Source organism: Crocodylus porosus, unplaced genomic scaffold (assembly GCF_001723895.1).
Source record: "Crocodylus porosus isolate Cpor-Errol unplaced genomic scaffold, CroPor_comp1, whole genome shotgun sequence".
In the NCBI taxonomy this organism is placed as follows: Eukaryota; Metazoa; Chordata; order Crocodylia; family Crocodylidae; genus Crocodylus; species Crocodylus porosus.
Genome location: NW_017728947.1, coordinates 76,229,635 through 76,246,347, shown reverse-complemented (window position 1 = coordinate 76,246,347; position 16,713 = coordinate 76,229,635). Strand labels below are relative to the sequence as shown.

Sequence of the window (16,713 nt, the reverse complement as noted above, 5' to 3'; positions counted from 1 at the left end):
GCAGCGGGCGCTGCTGCTGCTGAGCCTGGCCGGCGTCAGCCTGGCGCTCTCGTCCTGCCCCAGCCTGGACCTGGAGCACGTCCGCAAGAAGCGGGTGGAGGCCATCCGCGGCCAGATCCTGAGCAAGCTGCGCCTCACCAGCCCGCCCGCCGCGGCGGGGCCGGCCCACGTGCCCTTCCACGTCCTGGCACTCTTCAACAGCACCCGCGCGCCGCGGAGGGCGGCGGCGGCGCCGGTGCCTGCGCGCGCGACGCCTCCGAGTCCGACTACTACGCCAAGGAGGTGCACAAGTTCGACATGGTCCAGGGCCTGCCCGAGCACAGTGAGTTCCCGGGGCCAGGCGGGCTGCTCCCCCGCCCGGCCCCCCGGCCGGAGCCCCGTGCCCCGGCGGTCCCCACGGCGCGCGGGGCGGGGCGGGGCGGGCCGCAGCTGTGCCCGCTGTGCGCCCCCGGCGCCTGCGAGACGCGCCTGTGCGTGTGTGTGCGTGTGTGAGAGAGAGGCACAGCAGAGGGAGGAGGGCTGTCTCCATGGCTTGCCAGTGACCGGAGACTGGAGAAGACCATCCAGGATTTAGTGTCTGAATGAGCCTGAGGTTGTGCATGTGCCCGCTGTGTGCACGGGGTGGTGGCGGTGCCCGTTTGCTGAGCCAGGGAAGCTGTGAACAGAGAGAGGTGGCCAGTTCTCCTGGTCTGAAGTCGGAGGTAGGGTCAGCTGGGCCCCTTGTGCTCACCAAAGCTGTGAGCCACGTGTTTTGTGCATCTCTGTGCATGCAAGTCGAGGGTTGACAGCAAGGGGAACAAAGCACAGCGTGAGAAGAAGTGCAGTGGGCACTAGGAAACTCCACCGCCTGGAGCCGCAGAGTTGGAAGGAGAACGCCAGGAGCAGCTTCCTTCCCTCTGCTGCCACCAGGTGTCCTCGTGGGCTCTGAAATGACAGTGGGGGGAGCTCTGTAATTACAGTAGGGGGAGGCTTTTGTGTGTGTGTGCGTGTGTGTGCATGCGCGTGTGTGTGTGTGCATGTGTAAAATGAGTCATTGGAGAACAGACTAGAAAGCCATTGGGGGGTCCAGGAGGAGTGTGTAGGCAAATCTGGAGAGAAGCAGTGGAGGCGTTGGGGCGGGAGACAATTTCTGAAAAATTGAAGATGAATTGTTAAAACAATGATTTTTTAAAAAGTGAAATGCTTGGTGGTTAGCAGCCCCGCAGCAGGTGGAGGAGCCTGAGCCCTGGCAATGGGGCAGGCAAGGGATGGGTTTTCAGTGTCTTGGAATAACATCAGCCCAGACTCCAGCCAGGAAGCAGTAAGCCAAGCCAGTGTCTAGAGCCCTGATATCCTGGAGAAGATGAGAGGGGGAAGGAAATACACAGGAGACTGAAGGAGAGAGAAGAAGAGGAAAGAAAAGAAAGAAGGTGGTAGAGGAGATGGTTTGAGTTTCATAAACTGAACATATCGTAACTGCCAGGAAGAAAAATCACAGTGTGGACAACAGAATCACTAGCACAGAACTAGATTGTTCCCTGGTGAAACTCCTTTGACCTGAGCAGGTACAGCAGGGACAGATATGGCCCTTTAGTTTGGGCAGAGCATGCACCTAGCATAAGGAAGAGAAAGATGTACAAGCTGAATAAAGCCAACTGCTGAGAGGATACAGCCACGGAGATGTCAATGAGGATGCTGTGTAGATGAAGAAGAGATGGAAAATGATCATAGAATAAGGAAGATGCTGAACAGGTGAAGAGCAGACACTGATATGGAACAGATTGTGTCCCCCTTATCTCCCAGGGGACAGACAGAAAGGAGGTGCTGGAAGACGCATGTTGTACAGGTGCAGAGCAGATGCTGAACAGACCCACTAAGCAGAGTCGGGTGCAGATGCAGAGACCGGAACTGAACAGATCCAAACCCAGAGCAGACTGGAGATGCAGAACAGATGTAGCTTCAGAGCATTTCTCTTGGTGACTACTTGGAGCTCCCCAGTGCTGGAAGACATTGGAGGGCATGCAGTCATATCATGTAGTACAGCCTGGGAGATGCTGATTTATCGCCAGAAGTTCCTGGGTACTGTTTACCAGAGGAGCTGGGATGCAGTGCAGGCAGTCTCAGCATACCGTTGACACTGCCAGGTTTATGTTAATTTTGACACATGATGAGTTGGAATATAGGTTACAATGTGGTAATGCAACAAATTTCACTTAATCTCTAGCAGACTGCACTCCATATGGTTAGATGATTAGCTCTCTTCTCAGGAGGCAGCAGGACTCGAAGAGCAGGGGAGTCTGCATGGCTGGACCAAAGGTCATTAGCAAACTATTATTGCAGTATTTATACACTGCTAAAGCACCATTAATGGTGCTCTGCATGCCTATGGGAAGATTAGAGCTCTACCCCAAAGAGCTTACAGTCTGGTAAACACACTGAAAACAAACACAGTTTGGATGTGATATAGGATTGGCTTGCACAACTGGGCAGCTGAAGGTCATGCAAGAAGAGTAGATTTGAGTCTGGGAAGGCAGAAGGAGAACTGTTGGGGCACAATGGAAGAGAGACCTCCTCTAAGTGGAGAAGCGGTGTGACAAAATGGGGAGGGACTAGGCCAGTAATGAGGTACACCGGCACAGCTGGGAGTGAGAAGAGGGCTCTGGATTAGCAAGGGATGCTGCAGGCAAGGACAGGGATGCTGAGAGAAGAAGCTTCCACAAGTCTGGGCTCTATCTGCTGAATGCTTTCTAGTCTTCTGTTGTCATTAGCACTACTATTACGTAACTTTCCCCATCAATAGGATGTCCATGTGGTGCCAGAGTACCATATTCAAGAGACCAAGGTGCCTGTGAATGCCTAGGGGTGGGCAGTGCATCTCCCACTATCCAGAGGAAGAGACATCTTGGGAAGTGGGTCACCATAGGAGAGAGGATCAAAGTTGCTTGTGGTGGAGGCAGGCAGAGCCTACAGCAATCTGTGGAGTTTCACCTACCTACATCAGGGCTGAATTTGATCCTCTGTCTTCAAAAGTGGCTGGGATTCAACTTTCCCATGACTGTCATTCTGCCAGAAGGTGATCTCAGACTGCATTTTGAGCCAAAAGCCAGTCTCCTCTTGGAGGGAGGAGGAGAGCTTAATCCATCAAGGGACCCTGGGCTAATACAAACAAGTCTGAAACGCCTGCACGTGCACGTGCACACACACGCACACACCTCTGTTCTAATGCTACATCAGCCAGACAAACTCACTGGCTTGGATAAGGAGCTAAAAAATGAGGATAGCTGAGGAGCTAAGGGGGCAGCAGGGAGAGGCTGGCAGTTCTAGGAAAGCGGATGAAGATGTTCAGGAGCAGACTCCTCCCATGTGCATGGTGAGGGAATGCTCTTTCTCCTGTGCTTCCTGTGGCCATTGCCCAAGGTAAACACACCTGAGAGGGAAGGTCTCCCTTTTAAGAGAGCAGGGCATTCTGCCCCATGCAGTCACCAAGGCCCTCCCAGTGCAGTGTCCCTGGGGTGAACAGTAGAAACTGTTTTCATCCTTTCCCCAGCCTTGCATGCTGTAGTGGGTGCATAGAGAGCAGGTGGGCACCAATGGCTTGAAAGTCTCCTGACTTTGTTTCCAGAGGGCCAGTGATGCTACTACAGTCCTGTCCCCATGCCTGGCTACCTATACCATCCACTCCGATAGACCTGAGGTAGCAGTGCCAGACCACTTTCATCCTTTTACCTGTGCCCAACCTGTACTCTGAGGTATGCTGCACCATTAACAGGTGGTGTCAGTGACTGACAGGGCTGCTTTGTCACCTGCATCCAACTTCTGAGGTAAATGGCCTATTCCAGAAAATGTCTCCAGAAAGATACAGCCAGAGAGACCTAAAGATGCCTGGGGACAGAATGTGAGGAGCAAACGGCAGAAGCTTGAAGCAGTCTCCCCGTCAGAGGTGCAGATGGGTTGGGTACAGCCTGTAGGCCACCTGGATCTCCTCGCCTCTGTGCTATTCTGTGCTGTACAGGCAGGCATGAGTAGGACAGGCCACGGTGTCGGGAAGCAGCAGGAGCCAAAGCTCTCTGAAGACAAAGGTGTGTTTTGGAGGCTCAGAGGTAGGAAGAGTCTGATATCCATGAAAAAGGAGAGAGGTTACCTCATTTCCACCTCCCACCCCTCCCCCGCAGCACATTTAAGCAGAGAAAAATCCTACAAGAACCAATCTTAAAAGACGAGTAACACCTTTTTAGTCACTCTTGGCCCTCCACTTCAGGCCTCTAAGGTCTCCTGAGATGCATGGAAACTCAGTTGCATCTGGTTTCCAATCAGTGGCTGGATTTGGGCTCAAAGTGTGGGAGTGGAATCTGGCTTTTGCTTGGTCTCAGGTTGGTGAAAAGAGGCCATTATTGAAAGCAGCTTGGGAAATGGTGCTGTTCTACCAATCCACTGCCTTTACTTGCAAAGGGTACCATGTAAAGCTTTTTGTGAGAGCTAGTGGAACCACGTAGCTTTGGTATACACAACACCCAGCTCTGCCTCTCCTTGATCTCAGACATGCACAGCACCATCTCCAGTTCTCTCAGGTAGAAACTTCATTAAATGCTGAACCCAGACTTGATCAAGGTGATGGTGACAGAGGGAAGAAGAGGATGTTTCCTGGGTGGCATCCCCTGCTATTGAAGACATCAATCTGCTCTCAGATTGATCAGTCAGTCTGCAGCCTGTGGGCTCCTCAGTGCTAATGGAAACCCAAATAGGCATAAGGACAAACAACCACTTGAATAGTGACTGGCCAAGAGCCTATACCCTGATCTTCAGGGTCAGTTACTACAAATTGCCATGGCCACAGATGAAGCACCCTGGAAAAACTCTAGCTGGTAGAAGACACAACAGCTGATCTGCTTAGGAGGGTCCATGTGAGTCCATTGTGCTGGGGCTCCATTTTGCAAGGGTGTCCAATAAAGTCCAGTCTGTAATCTCTGTCTTGATAATCAAGTGCCTCCATAGGATTATCTTGCTCCTTGAGAGGTTGCCTCTCCTCCTGCAGCCATGACCTCCATCAACAGCCATATCCCACCAGAGCAATGAAACAAGCAACTAGCAGGGGAGTCCCACAGGTGCAGGAGATGGTGCTTACATAGGAGCTGGACCCATGCATTGGAGCTCGCTACCACAAGAGACCAGACTTGAGCCCAGACCTCATCACACTCCAGAGTTAAATGCAGAACTTGGTTGCCTAGCTCAGCTTCTGCTGCACTGCCCTTCCATACACAGCACATGTACGCTAGCTGCTACTGTAAATTAAATTAACCAAACCAACAGGCTGGGAAGGGAGGAGGCAAATTGTTCTTTCTACTAGAAACTGCTTGCAAGATTTCAGCTGGGAAGGCGATAAGCAGCTAGCTAGACAGACAGATAGGCAGAAGGGGATGTGATGACTGTGGGAAAAATAAGTGGTATAACAACTGGCCAAGGGTTTTTCTTTAGTACTCTTTGCCAAGGATTTTAAGGTGCTTCATACACACACATCGACTAAGACTTACAAGTGCCCCCTGGGAGCACATGCGGTCAAGGCCTTAACTTCCTGTCTCATGAGAAATGTGACACCTTTCCATAGAGGAGACTAAGGGTGTAGGCACACATTCACTTGCAACAGTTGCAAATCATTGGAATGCAGTAATGCAGGGACTGTCAACTGGGGATAGGCATGAAAGGTCCCAGGGGGCATGTGGGGGCGGGTGGAGACAGAGCACCACCACACCGCACTACCGCCTCACAGGAGCAGGGCCTGGTGAGAACAGGGCCGCACAGATGCTGCATCTCCAGGTGCCAGAGTGAGGCAGGAAAGCTGGTTTGGAAAACAGCAAAAGCTGTTGTGAACCCAGGAAGAAAGGGAAGCATGAACTTAGGCAGCTGCATGAACGGGGGAGGGAGTGGGGGGATGGAACAGTTCTACAAGCATCAGCCGGAGGAGGAATCAGGCTGAGAAAACAGTGTCCAGGTGAGGTGAGACTGCTTCCTATGGGGCCTCTCTTGTGTCTCAGACCTTCTCTTTCTACTGTTTATCTGTCAACTGGGTGGTGTTCTCAGCAGGCTTGTTTCCAGGTTGAGTTTCATTGTTATTTTCTACCTAAGTATCTAATTTCTTCAGGGCCCTTTGGACTGCTCTTCTGTCTTGTGACTCCCATGTTGACTGGACCTGCCCTGAACAGAGTTAGATGACTTGGATTTAAAGGTGCTGGTGGCAGATCCAGTTGGGCTCTTCAGCTTTGGAACAGGGAGAGGGAGGAACATTTGTGTTACTCCCTTCCCTCCTGCCAGGACATTCATACATCAGTTCAAAAGTGGTGGGAGGTCTGAAGGGCACGCACTGTTCTGAATGCCCCTCACCAGTTCTGTGCAAGTTATGGACCGGGCTTTGTTTCTCTGGCCCTTGCTCTTCAGTCTCTCTCTCCTTGTCTTATAGATGAGTTGGGCATCTGCCCCAAGGGTGTCACCTCCAACGTGTTTCGCTTCAACGTGTCGTCAGCAGAGAAGAACAGCACTAACCTGTTCCGGGCCGAGTTCCGGGTCCTGCGAGTGCCCAACCTAAGCTCCAAACGCGCTGAACAGCGCATTGAGCTCTTCCAGGTGAGAGCCCTTGCCACCCTCTGAGCACGGTGGGGCAGACAGCAAAAGTAGCTCTGCTATGGATCCTCAGTGAAAACCTCAAGCAGGGTGGGCAAGAGCATGGAGGAAAACCCTTTTTCAGTTCTCTTTCTACCCTGTTTGAAGCAGGCAGCCAGCTAGCCTTGCCTTACCTTTTCATGTCCTTCTTCTCCTCAGGGGTTCTGTCCCCTTTGGGATCCTGCCCGGTTTCTTGCTACCTTCTTTCTGACACTCTGAGCATCCCACTATGGCGCTGCCTCCTCAGAGGCGCCTTGCTGCCATTATGATGAGGGAGGCGGAGAGGGAGCCTCTAGTTACCAGTGAAGTGCTATCAGAGGGACCCCTGCTTCCATAAGCTTTGGCTCCCCTTGGGGCATGTCTTGCCTGTGTGAGTGACATGGCAGACAGTGGTATGCCAAGGAGAGGACTCTTCTGTCCAGGTCATACATAACCTGTTTCCTCTTCTTAGCAATGAAAGGGTGATAGGGAGAGACAGGGAGAGGCATACAGGAAAAACTTACAGAAGGACGTGGTAGAACAGAGAGGCAGAGATTAGGTGGGAGTTCCCAGTAACAACAGACCAACCTCACCTGCTTGTAGGTCCCTTCACTGAATAGCTAATCTGGCCTCTTTCTGGGGCTTTGCTCCCACCTAGACAGAATAACCTCTGGTCTGAGTCTGGAGGTACTGTAAGCCTCAACTGGCTTACCCAACAGAGGTATAAATTAGAACAGTGATTCTCAACTAGGGTGCCATGGCATTTTTGAGTTCCTTTCAAGGATGCTGTAAGGTTCCATACAATGTTAGCACTTTTAGGTTTACAAACATGATTCACAAGATAAACCCAGACATTTCAAATAGAAATCCATAGTTGTGGCCTGGATTCTCTACAACAAAGACTGCTCTATTGTTTTTCTGCAGTTAAAAAAAAAAGAATGAAAACTAAGAGCTGGTATTTCCAAGGGGTGCCTCAAGTCTGAAAAGGTTGAGAACCATGGAATTAGAACCTGGTCTCCAGTATAAAACAGGCAGGCTTGAACCTGCCCATTTCATAGGATGTGGGCAATAAGCATGCAGTGCTGATCATCCTCCAGTACCTTCCCATGATTCCCCTCAACAATCAGAGAAGTTCTCCCTATTGATGCAACTGATAGGGAAAGAGTCTGAGAGCATATAAGCACAAAGGAACTGTAGAATATGATCCCCTGGAACTCAGTGCCCTTTGGAATGAGCTTTGGCTCTGCCAAGAGAGATGCTCTGAGGACTGGTTTGTGGTTTTGCAATGGGACTTGGGGAGAAAGTTTCAAATGTGAGGTTTCCACTATACCGTGCTGTGCTGTGTTTGGGGGTAGTTGAGACAGGCCTTGAACTTAGGGTGGGGTAGGGATGGGCATAGGTCTCACAAGGTTAGGAATCCAATTAAATATGCATTTAAACCCCTGCCATCAGCTGGGTTCCAGTGCTGAACACTTTGCCACAGGACTGGTGGGCCTGCCAGGTTAGGGGACCCAGGATGGTGAGACCCCCCATCCTGTCTCAGTGCTGGTTCTGCCCACAAGCCCTGGTCCTCTTTCTGGGGACTTGGAAAACAAAATCGCCCATTAACCTGCAGTCAGGATTCCAGTGTGCTGCTTCCCTCTACAGTTACAGCCCACCCCCAGGATACAGCAAGAGGAGGTTTTCAGGTTCCTATGTGCAGGACACATGGAGGTCTCCAGAGGTTGGCTCGGTGCCTGAAGAGTCTGTAGCCCTCTTACCTTTACTAGGTTGTTCATTCAGGAAAGATGAGTCCGATCCTAGTCTCTCCCTCTCTGGATTCTCCCCCCTGGCTTAGTTGGTAACAAACCTCCTGAAGTGGAGAGACAAGGTAGGTACAAGGTCCCCACTCCTTTGCACACTTACTCCTGTTTTACCTTCTCCCAATACAGATCCTCCGGCCCGATGAGCACATAGCAAAGCAGCGCTACCTCAATGGCAGGAATGTGCAGACACGGGGCTCACCGGAGTGGCTGTCCTTTGATGTTACTGAGACTGTGCGTGAGTGGCTTCTGCACAGAGGTAGGAGTCTTGCTGTTTTGGTTGGGCTGTGTGGAGTGTCTGTTTAGTTCAGGCAGTTGCTCCTTCAGAAGGGGCTAATGAATGCAGGGCTAATGAATCCCCATCACTATCTCCCAGTAGCAAAGCGCACTTCCCTCAGTTTGGGGAACTAAGGGTCCCACTAAAAGCAGTTCTTCCCAGTTTGAGAATGAGGCTGCCTCACTCTATGTAGGGTACTTCCTCTATTAGATAGCTACCTTGGAGTTCCCACTTTCTCCATCTGTACAGGACTCAAAATCCACTTGGTATTTTCATTTAGAGATGGATCTTATTTTCTTTTTGCTATTGAAAATTCTTTGATTGATAAGTTATCAAGTCTGATTTGTATATCATAGGCTCTAAGACTTTCCTGAATGAACCAGAGCATATGCTTTAGAGAAAAGTATTTTTTGAACTCTAGTGTGACCACAGATCTTGATTCTCTTGTCTGTCTGTAGCATTGTAAAGGTGAGGAAATACGAGAGACTTTCTGACATATCTAGGCAGATGGAGACTTTAGTGGCACAGCATACAAACAGCAGTGACTGAGAAAAGAGCAATAGTTTTGTCTCTGCAACCACTTGGCAGTGCCAGCAGTTATGGGACAGTTCCCAGCAGGAACACTGACATAATTCACAACTGGAACATGGGGACCATAAGTCACAGCTAGATTGCCCTCTCAGATAGAAGCTAGGTGTCACTGAAAACTGGAATGCAGGCAGTTGGCATAAAGCCAGTCCCTGAAAGGATGAGCTGGGAGCTTGTGGGCTCCTTCTGTTTTAGAGCCATTCAATTTTACGTCCTTATGGCCCAAGTTCAGAGCCTGAATTGCAGTTATCTTCAGACAGTAACGCTAGCTGACAGATACCATGATGTGGATAGTGTCTAGAAATCAAAGTGATGAGTACCTTACTAACACAGCAGAGAGCCAGATGTTTCTACCTGTGCACACAAGATGGAAAAAGAGCTGTCACTTTATCTCGATCCATTATGAAAACTGCTTTCACAACCACACTGCATGACTGTTCTCAGGATGTTATTGTGGATATAAAAACAGACTCAGGGCAGTCTCTGTGGCTTAACCCAAAGATCAGCAGAAACAGGAAGCTACAGCCAATAGGTAGAATACCCTTAGTGAAACAATTACTCATGCTGAGCTTACTTGCTTTCAGGTCTCTGCCACAGATACAACCTAGAGACCAGGTAGTGGAAAATCAACATTATTTAACACTGACACAAAGGGCCAGGTTTTTAAAAGTTCTCAGCTTCTGACAGCCTTCATAGAGGACAACAGATATTGTTGGATGCTGAGTATTTACAGATTGGGAACTAAAGGAGAGTCTGGATTCTCTGGGATTCCCTTGAACTGGCCAACAAGTGAAGAATGTGTTTCTCATGGAGTCTTATCTCCTCCTCTACAGAGTCCAATCTGGGTCTGGAGATCAGCATCCACTGTCCATGCCACACTTTTCAGCCCAATGGTGACATCCTGGAGAACCTGCATGAGGTGCTGGAGATCAAGTTCAAAGGTGACAAGGGGCAGGGGTTGGGAGGAACTTGATGGGAGAGGGGAGCATAGAGCTGCTGGAGAAGAAGAATCAAATTCAGGTGTTGCTCTGCATGTCTGAGTGCTTTAAATGTACGCACAGTGATGGTGCATTTGAATTTGCATGCTGACTTGTAGTGCACGCATTCTGCATGTAGGCTTGGAGTGCTTGCGTGTACAGAGATGCGCGACTGCCCATGTCCGTGCATTCAGTGAGATAATTCTGTATTTATTCTCTCTCTGGGATAAAACACTGGCTCTGATGCATTCTCAGTCTTCCAGTATGCTTCTGCTTTTCACTCTGGTTTCCAGCTAGGGTGACTGAGACAAATCATGAGTCCTGCCTGAAGTGGCAGAGAGTCAGTGGCTTGGCTGGATAAAGAAGTAGGAACCTCCTGGCCTGCAGCCCTGGGATGCTGCCACTGGCCCCCATAGACTTCATTTCTGAGGCTGTTCTGTGGAGTGCCAGTGATCTGACATCTTTAAACCATTCATCTTTCTGCTTGTCCAGGGACCAAGGCCAAGAATGAGTGGGGTGGATTAATGGCCCCACCAGCAGTTTGCAAATGGTAAAACAAATGGCCATGAGCCTCTTTTTCAAGCCAGCAGCAATCAAATTCACTGTGGAGAGTGAGGAGTCCAAGGGGATGGGGTGTGGGGCAGCCAGGAAAGAAGGCCCGGAGTGAATAAACATGGAGATTGAGTACTTCTCTTCAGTTCAGAAGTAGGAGTAGGAGCCAATGTTAAATACATTCCTCCAGACTGTAGAAAGACCTCCCTGCATCTTCACTCTCCAATTCTGCTCTGAGACAGACTTTTGAGGGCCATTTTCTCTCTGTAGGCATTGATAGTGAAGATGACTATGGACGTGGGGACCTGGGACGCCTGAAGAAGCAAAAGGACCTTCACAACCCCCACCTGATCTTGATGATGTTACCCCCACATCGGCTGGAGAACCCAGGTTTGGGAGGCCAGAGGAAGAGACGAGCCCTGGACACGAATTACTGCTTCCGGTAAGGGAAATGGGACCCTTCCCACTCCTGGAGTTAATCTGCCCCCTTATTCACAGAATGACAAGGCTCCCATTTCTATGGCCATTTTTTTTCTGCCATGCAGTAGGGTAAAATCCTAGAAAGCGCATCAGAAACTCTTGGGATGTGAATGAGTGTGGTTCCTTGGGTCTCTCTTCTTTTGGACAGATCTGTGCTGGGCTAGCTTGAGATGCTATTCCTCTGTCTCAGGACAAGGGCATAGCAGTATCCAGGAAATAGAGATGGACCTATATTGGCCTTGCTCTGGTGATCAAGGGGCTGGCTAGTCAGAGAGGAACCCACAGGGCCCTATGCTGTTGTCTTGGAGACTCATTCAGACTGTCCCTCTGAATGGAAACCTGCTACATCACTGACCAGGCAGGGTCTTGGGATGAACTTTTTAGAGCCTGCAGAATAGGGTCCCTGTTCTTGAGCATTTTGGTTTGTTTCTAAGATGTAGCTTCTATTTAAAGGTATTTTCCTATGTACAGAGGCTCCTCTTTTCCCCTCCATTCTAATATTATAAAAACCTTTGTCTGTCTGTCTGTTTGTCCATAACACTTTATTCACGCTCTGACTGGCTGTCTTAGCAGTCGATTGAAGTCCTCTAGATAGACATGACAGATGGCAGAGCACTGCTATGACAGTGGGGACTGAAAGCATGAGGGGGGTGGGGGGCAGGCCAGCTGGCTTCCCCACTTGGAGGCAGAGGGGGACAGCGGGGACCAGAGCCCTGCCATAACAGAGGGGACAGAGCTGGGGAGTGAGGACAGCAGCGCTGGCCTCACCCCCCGATATGCTCCTTGGAGCCATGGGCCAGAACAGCCCCCCATCACTTCCCAACAAAATCTGGCGGGAGAGAGGAGAGGGGGCAGTCACCGGTAGTGATGGCTGCCACCCTGTCTGCAGCCACCGCCCTGTGCCTGTGGCTGCCACTAGGCCTGCACCCGCTGCTGCTGGGTCTGTGGCTACCACCAAACCCAGAACCATGGGCACTGCCAGGCCCACACGCAGGCGGGCCAGTGGTGGTATGGATGTTGCAGCAGCTGCAGGGGAGAGCAGGCCAGACCCGAAGCTGGTGGGGTGGGAGGGGAGGCCCCAGGCCCAAAGTGGCAGGCAGGGGGGCAGACGTGGACCCAGCCCTGGAGGTGGGGGAGAACAGCTGAAGGGGTGGGGGTTGGGGGAGCAGACCCAGCCCCAAAGCAGGGGCAGAGGTGCTGCAGCTGAGGAGGGCAGGGTGTTGGGGGAGGAAAGGAGGGGGAACAGCCCTGGCCCTGAACCCAAACTGGGTCAGGCCTGAAGGGGGTGGGGCCAGACTAGCACAGGGGAGGGAGGGGAACAAGGGCGCAGGGCCAAATGCTGTGCTCTGTCCCTGCTGCCCCCCCCATCATTTTTGATGGGCAATTTGCTAGTATATGTCATAATGGTGGAGCCACCTGGTGGTGGATATTGGGGACCACCATGTTTACAGACCAGCCCCTCTTGTGCTTTGCTATCTCTGTTTGTTATGTCCACAGAGAATGGAGCCCTAGCCATGCTTTCCCAGCAAGTGTTGGGCACGCTAGCACCTACTGGTCAAGAGACTGTATCCCTCAGTAGACTGTGAATTCCCTAAGCCCTGGCGGGGGTGGGGTAGAGCAGAAAGTCTCCATTTCTCTGGTACTTGGATTCACTTTGTGCCAATGGTTTGTTTCAGGAACTTGGAGGAAAACTGCTGTGTTCGCCCTCTTTACATAGACTTCCGACAGGACCTGGGCTGGAAGTGGGTCCACGAGCCCAAGGGTTACTTTGCCAACTTTTGTTCGGGTCCCTGCCCATACCTCCGCAGTGCAGACACAACTCACAGCACGGTACGGCAGGTGGTTAATACTCTTAAGGGCTTCCAGCTGGGCATGGCTACTGGAGCTGTGACCCTACAAGTCTGATCTCATTGGGATTCATGTAGACCATTTCCTTTAGACCAGTGAGGGGCACTCCACCTGTGGAGTCAGTTCTACGCTTGTCCCCAGTTCAGTGTTAAAGGATGCTTGTGACCATCCTTCAGATGCGATTTTTAACAAGGCAGGGATGACCATTTGCTATCCTGGGTAGGTTTTTGGTAATTGTTGGTGATGTCAGCCAAAATATTCAGGTCAAATTTCAGCTTTGGAGAGATGGTATTGGTGGCAACTTTTTGATTGCCATTCTGACCCACCTGCAGTTTCTGTTGGAGACAGGATTTTTCTGTTGCCTATGCTCCAAACTGTCAGCTAATGCTCTTGTACAGAGATGGCTGCATTCAAATGGTGGGGAAATCTTTTGTACATAAAGAACTAAATATGCCCTCCAGGATGCATGGGGTATGTAACAGGCTGGTTCAATGCAGAAAGTAAAATGGCTACATGAGAAGTTTCCTGTTGTGCATGGGTGCCTTTCCTTACTGAAAAATGCCAGCATAGCCCATGGGTGGTTCCATAGTGACAGCTGCAGAGAAGCCCAGTTAACAGTATGATCCACATGTAAAATGTGCAGAAACTTATGCTTTTAGGTAACCCACTAGTTATCATTCATGCTAGACACTGGTCAGTCTTTGAGAATACTTGGGTCTGGTCAGGATCCTGGAAGTGGAACAGAAAGACAGTGACACAAAGGAATGGGGGCAGGAGAAAGGCCAAGGGTCAAGGATATGAGGATGGTGCAGGCTAAGAGGCATAGGCTTCGACCTTCCGCTGCCGTAGCTGCACAAGGAAACATGATGAGCCAGAAGAACATGCAGGGGCTGCTACTGCTTGGAGACGTGGAAGATGGAATCACCCACTGGCTACTTAGCTTCAGGTTCATTAAAAAGGTCTTTAGTAGCTTGTTACCTGGACAAGGGAGAGACTGCAGGAAACAGGTTAGCGCACTCTTGAAAACTTCAGCATATGTACTTCTGCCAGGCCTGATGGCAGCAGGAGGCCTGGAACCAAGGGAATGAATGAGAACAAAGGCTGGAAGCAGAACACAGGGCAAAGAGCAGAGCTCTTTGGGAACAAAGTCCCGTTCCCAGGGCAAAGACAAAGAACAAATGTGCACATGCAAGGGGTTGCATTTTCCCATCAGCCACCATGGACAACTTTATGAAAGTCAGTGGGGCTGAAGCAGTGCACGTGAGAGGAGAATTTGGGCTGGTTCGTATTTTCAAAGGAAAACAGACAAGAAGAGAATTAATGAGCAGCACAACTAACTAGAAACCCCAGTGGGTTCTTAGAACAGTGCATCTACTGCGGTTTGTCAGGGGTGCCCGGGGAAACATAGTGAAAGATAAAAAACTCCAGGATCAGTTGCACTGAACCAACCTTGCTGCTGGCTTGTACACTGGGGTCAATGTATAGTGACTCAGGCAAAGCTGGCAATGCTTTAATTCAGCATCCAGGGATTCAACTGGAGAAAAGTGAATTAAATCGATCAGATTAATAATAAAAAAGATTGTTTCCATAGCACGTTTCATTCCCCATGACAGTGGGCCAAACTCTGCTCTCATTTAAACCAGGACCAGCTCCACTGAAGGAAATGAGACCAAGCTGGGGAATGTGAGAGCCTTTTTGGCCCCATGAGGCTAGAAATCATGTGCCATTGACATGCAGCTACCTCTGGAGAGAAACATGGCAACTGCTGTAAGACAGCTCTATGACTGGAGCATTTGTCAGTGGTTCAGGACCAGCTGGGAGGAAGAATCCAGTGAGGTCCCACAGGACTCTCTTTTGACTCCAGTATGATCCCGTAATGACTTGGAGAATGGAATGGAGAGCGAGTTCATCAGATGGCTGAAAGTTGGGAGGGACCTGTGGATACTTGAGCGGGTGGTATTACATCCAGTACTATTTGGAGATGTTGGCTGAAATCAACAAAATTGATTTTTTCAGCTGTCTTTTATGGAACCCAGGATAGCATGGCCCCAAATTGGTTACACCCAGCATTGTTAAAATTGTAAAATGGGACACTGATGGCTGTCAGTGCAGAGCTGGGAGGATCTGTTTTTACTTTGGCTGTCCTTGCACTGAAGTCATCTGCCACAGAGTAGAGGACTTGACAATAAACAAGGGCTCGTAGGTACTACAGTGCAGATTAGAACCTTTTAACATGGGCCACTTTTTGGGCCAAGCCTCTTGGAGGATGCTCCTGCCTGGCAGTCAGTCAAGTACAATGGTGGAGAGTGTGATTAAAAACCAGTTCCAACCCATGGAGTGGCAGCCCCAGTAATGTCAGGAATCTTTGACCAGGTCTTAAATATGCTTCTTTTCCCCAGGTGCTGGGTCTCTACAATACGCTGAACCCTGAGGCATCTGCCTCACCTTGCTGCGTTCCCCAGGACCTAGAGCCTCTCACCATCCTGTACTACATTGGGAGGACCCCTAAAGTAGAGCAGCTTTCCAACATGGTGGTGAAATCCTGCAAGTGCAGCTGAAAGGCAACCAGTCCCACCCAAAGTCAAGAGGATCTATCACTGCTCTCCCTCCTTCTTCCAGAGCACTAGGAATAGAACCAGGGGGCCAGGGACCCCATGCACCCAGGCCTGGGCTTCCAACCCTGCAGCTCAGGATGTACCAGCTCTCTAGGGATCCATTCTGGAGTGTTTTTGTGTCCTGTTGACTCAGTTTCCTTCCTTCTGGGAGTCATTTGGTGATGTGAATACTGTACTCTCGATAAAGGTTGGACATTCATGGGGGAAGAGGGACACTGAATGGAGAAACTGCACTGTGTTTTGAAGCATGGATGGCTGAGAAAGGGAAGCAAGAGTGTGGCGAGAATGGTCAAAAGTGGGGTGGGAAGAGAGACTGGCCAGTGCTTCCTGCTCACACTACAGCTGTCCCCTGACTTCAGCCTGCTCCTCTATTGTGAAGAATTAGAATTTCCTTCTGAAGGAAGAAATTTAAGTTTTCTCTGAACAAAGAGCATTAACTGAGAAGAGGTTGAGAAAGGCACCCAGAATCTTGCTCCTCAGAGCTTCTCAGGATGGGCCTGTCTGAGAGGAGGGGAGAGCACACTGACTCCATTTGCAGAATGGTTGAGGTTTCCTCTGTGTTTGCCATACAGCTCCACTCCTTTCCTGGAATTCCTGATAGATGGTTTCTGGGTCAGGGTGGGCACCACTGCTCCTGGGGTACCTGAATTTTGGATCCATCCAGTTTGGGGCGATTACCCCCAAAGGACTCTATCTGTATTGTGGTATGTGAGGTGCTCTAGGGTATTCAGTACCTCTCCTGCACAAAGACCTGGTCCAGGCCTTACCTGCCAAGGTTTTTAAAAAATATTAATCTCAGAAACATTGTAAAAAATAAATATTTTGTGGGGGGGGAACAATCATTTTCTCACCAGAAAAACTGTCTGCTGAAATAGTAGAGATTTTAGCATTTCAAAGTTGTGCTCTACCTGCAACAAATAATATAGGATAACTCTGAAACATGCCCACCATCCCCTACAACCCAC

At 50.2% G+C, this 16,713-nt stretch overlaps 1 protein-coding gene across 1 annotated transcript in view; it reads left to right on the top strand.

The window, feature by feature from the left end:
• Positions 1–16,644, top strand: part of TGFB3 (transforming growth factor beta 3) — a 23,256-nt gene extending 6,612 nt beyond the window's left edge. Inside the window, 8 exon segments of the mRNA XM_019551136.1 lie at positions 5–206; positions 209–322; positions 6,431–6,594; positions 8,541–8,670; positions 10,110–10,217; positions 11,076–11,247; positions 12,962–13,115; positions 15,533–16,644. Of these exon segments, the coding sequence (XP_019406681.1) occupies positions 5–206; positions 209–322; positions 6,431–6,594; positions 8,541–8,670; positions 10,110–10,217; positions 11,076–11,247; positions 12,962–13,115; positions 15,533–15,691 (1,203 nt within the window). The 3' untranslated portion in view covers positions 15,692–16,644.
• The last annotated feature ends 69 nt before the right edge of the window (positions 16,645–16,713 follow it).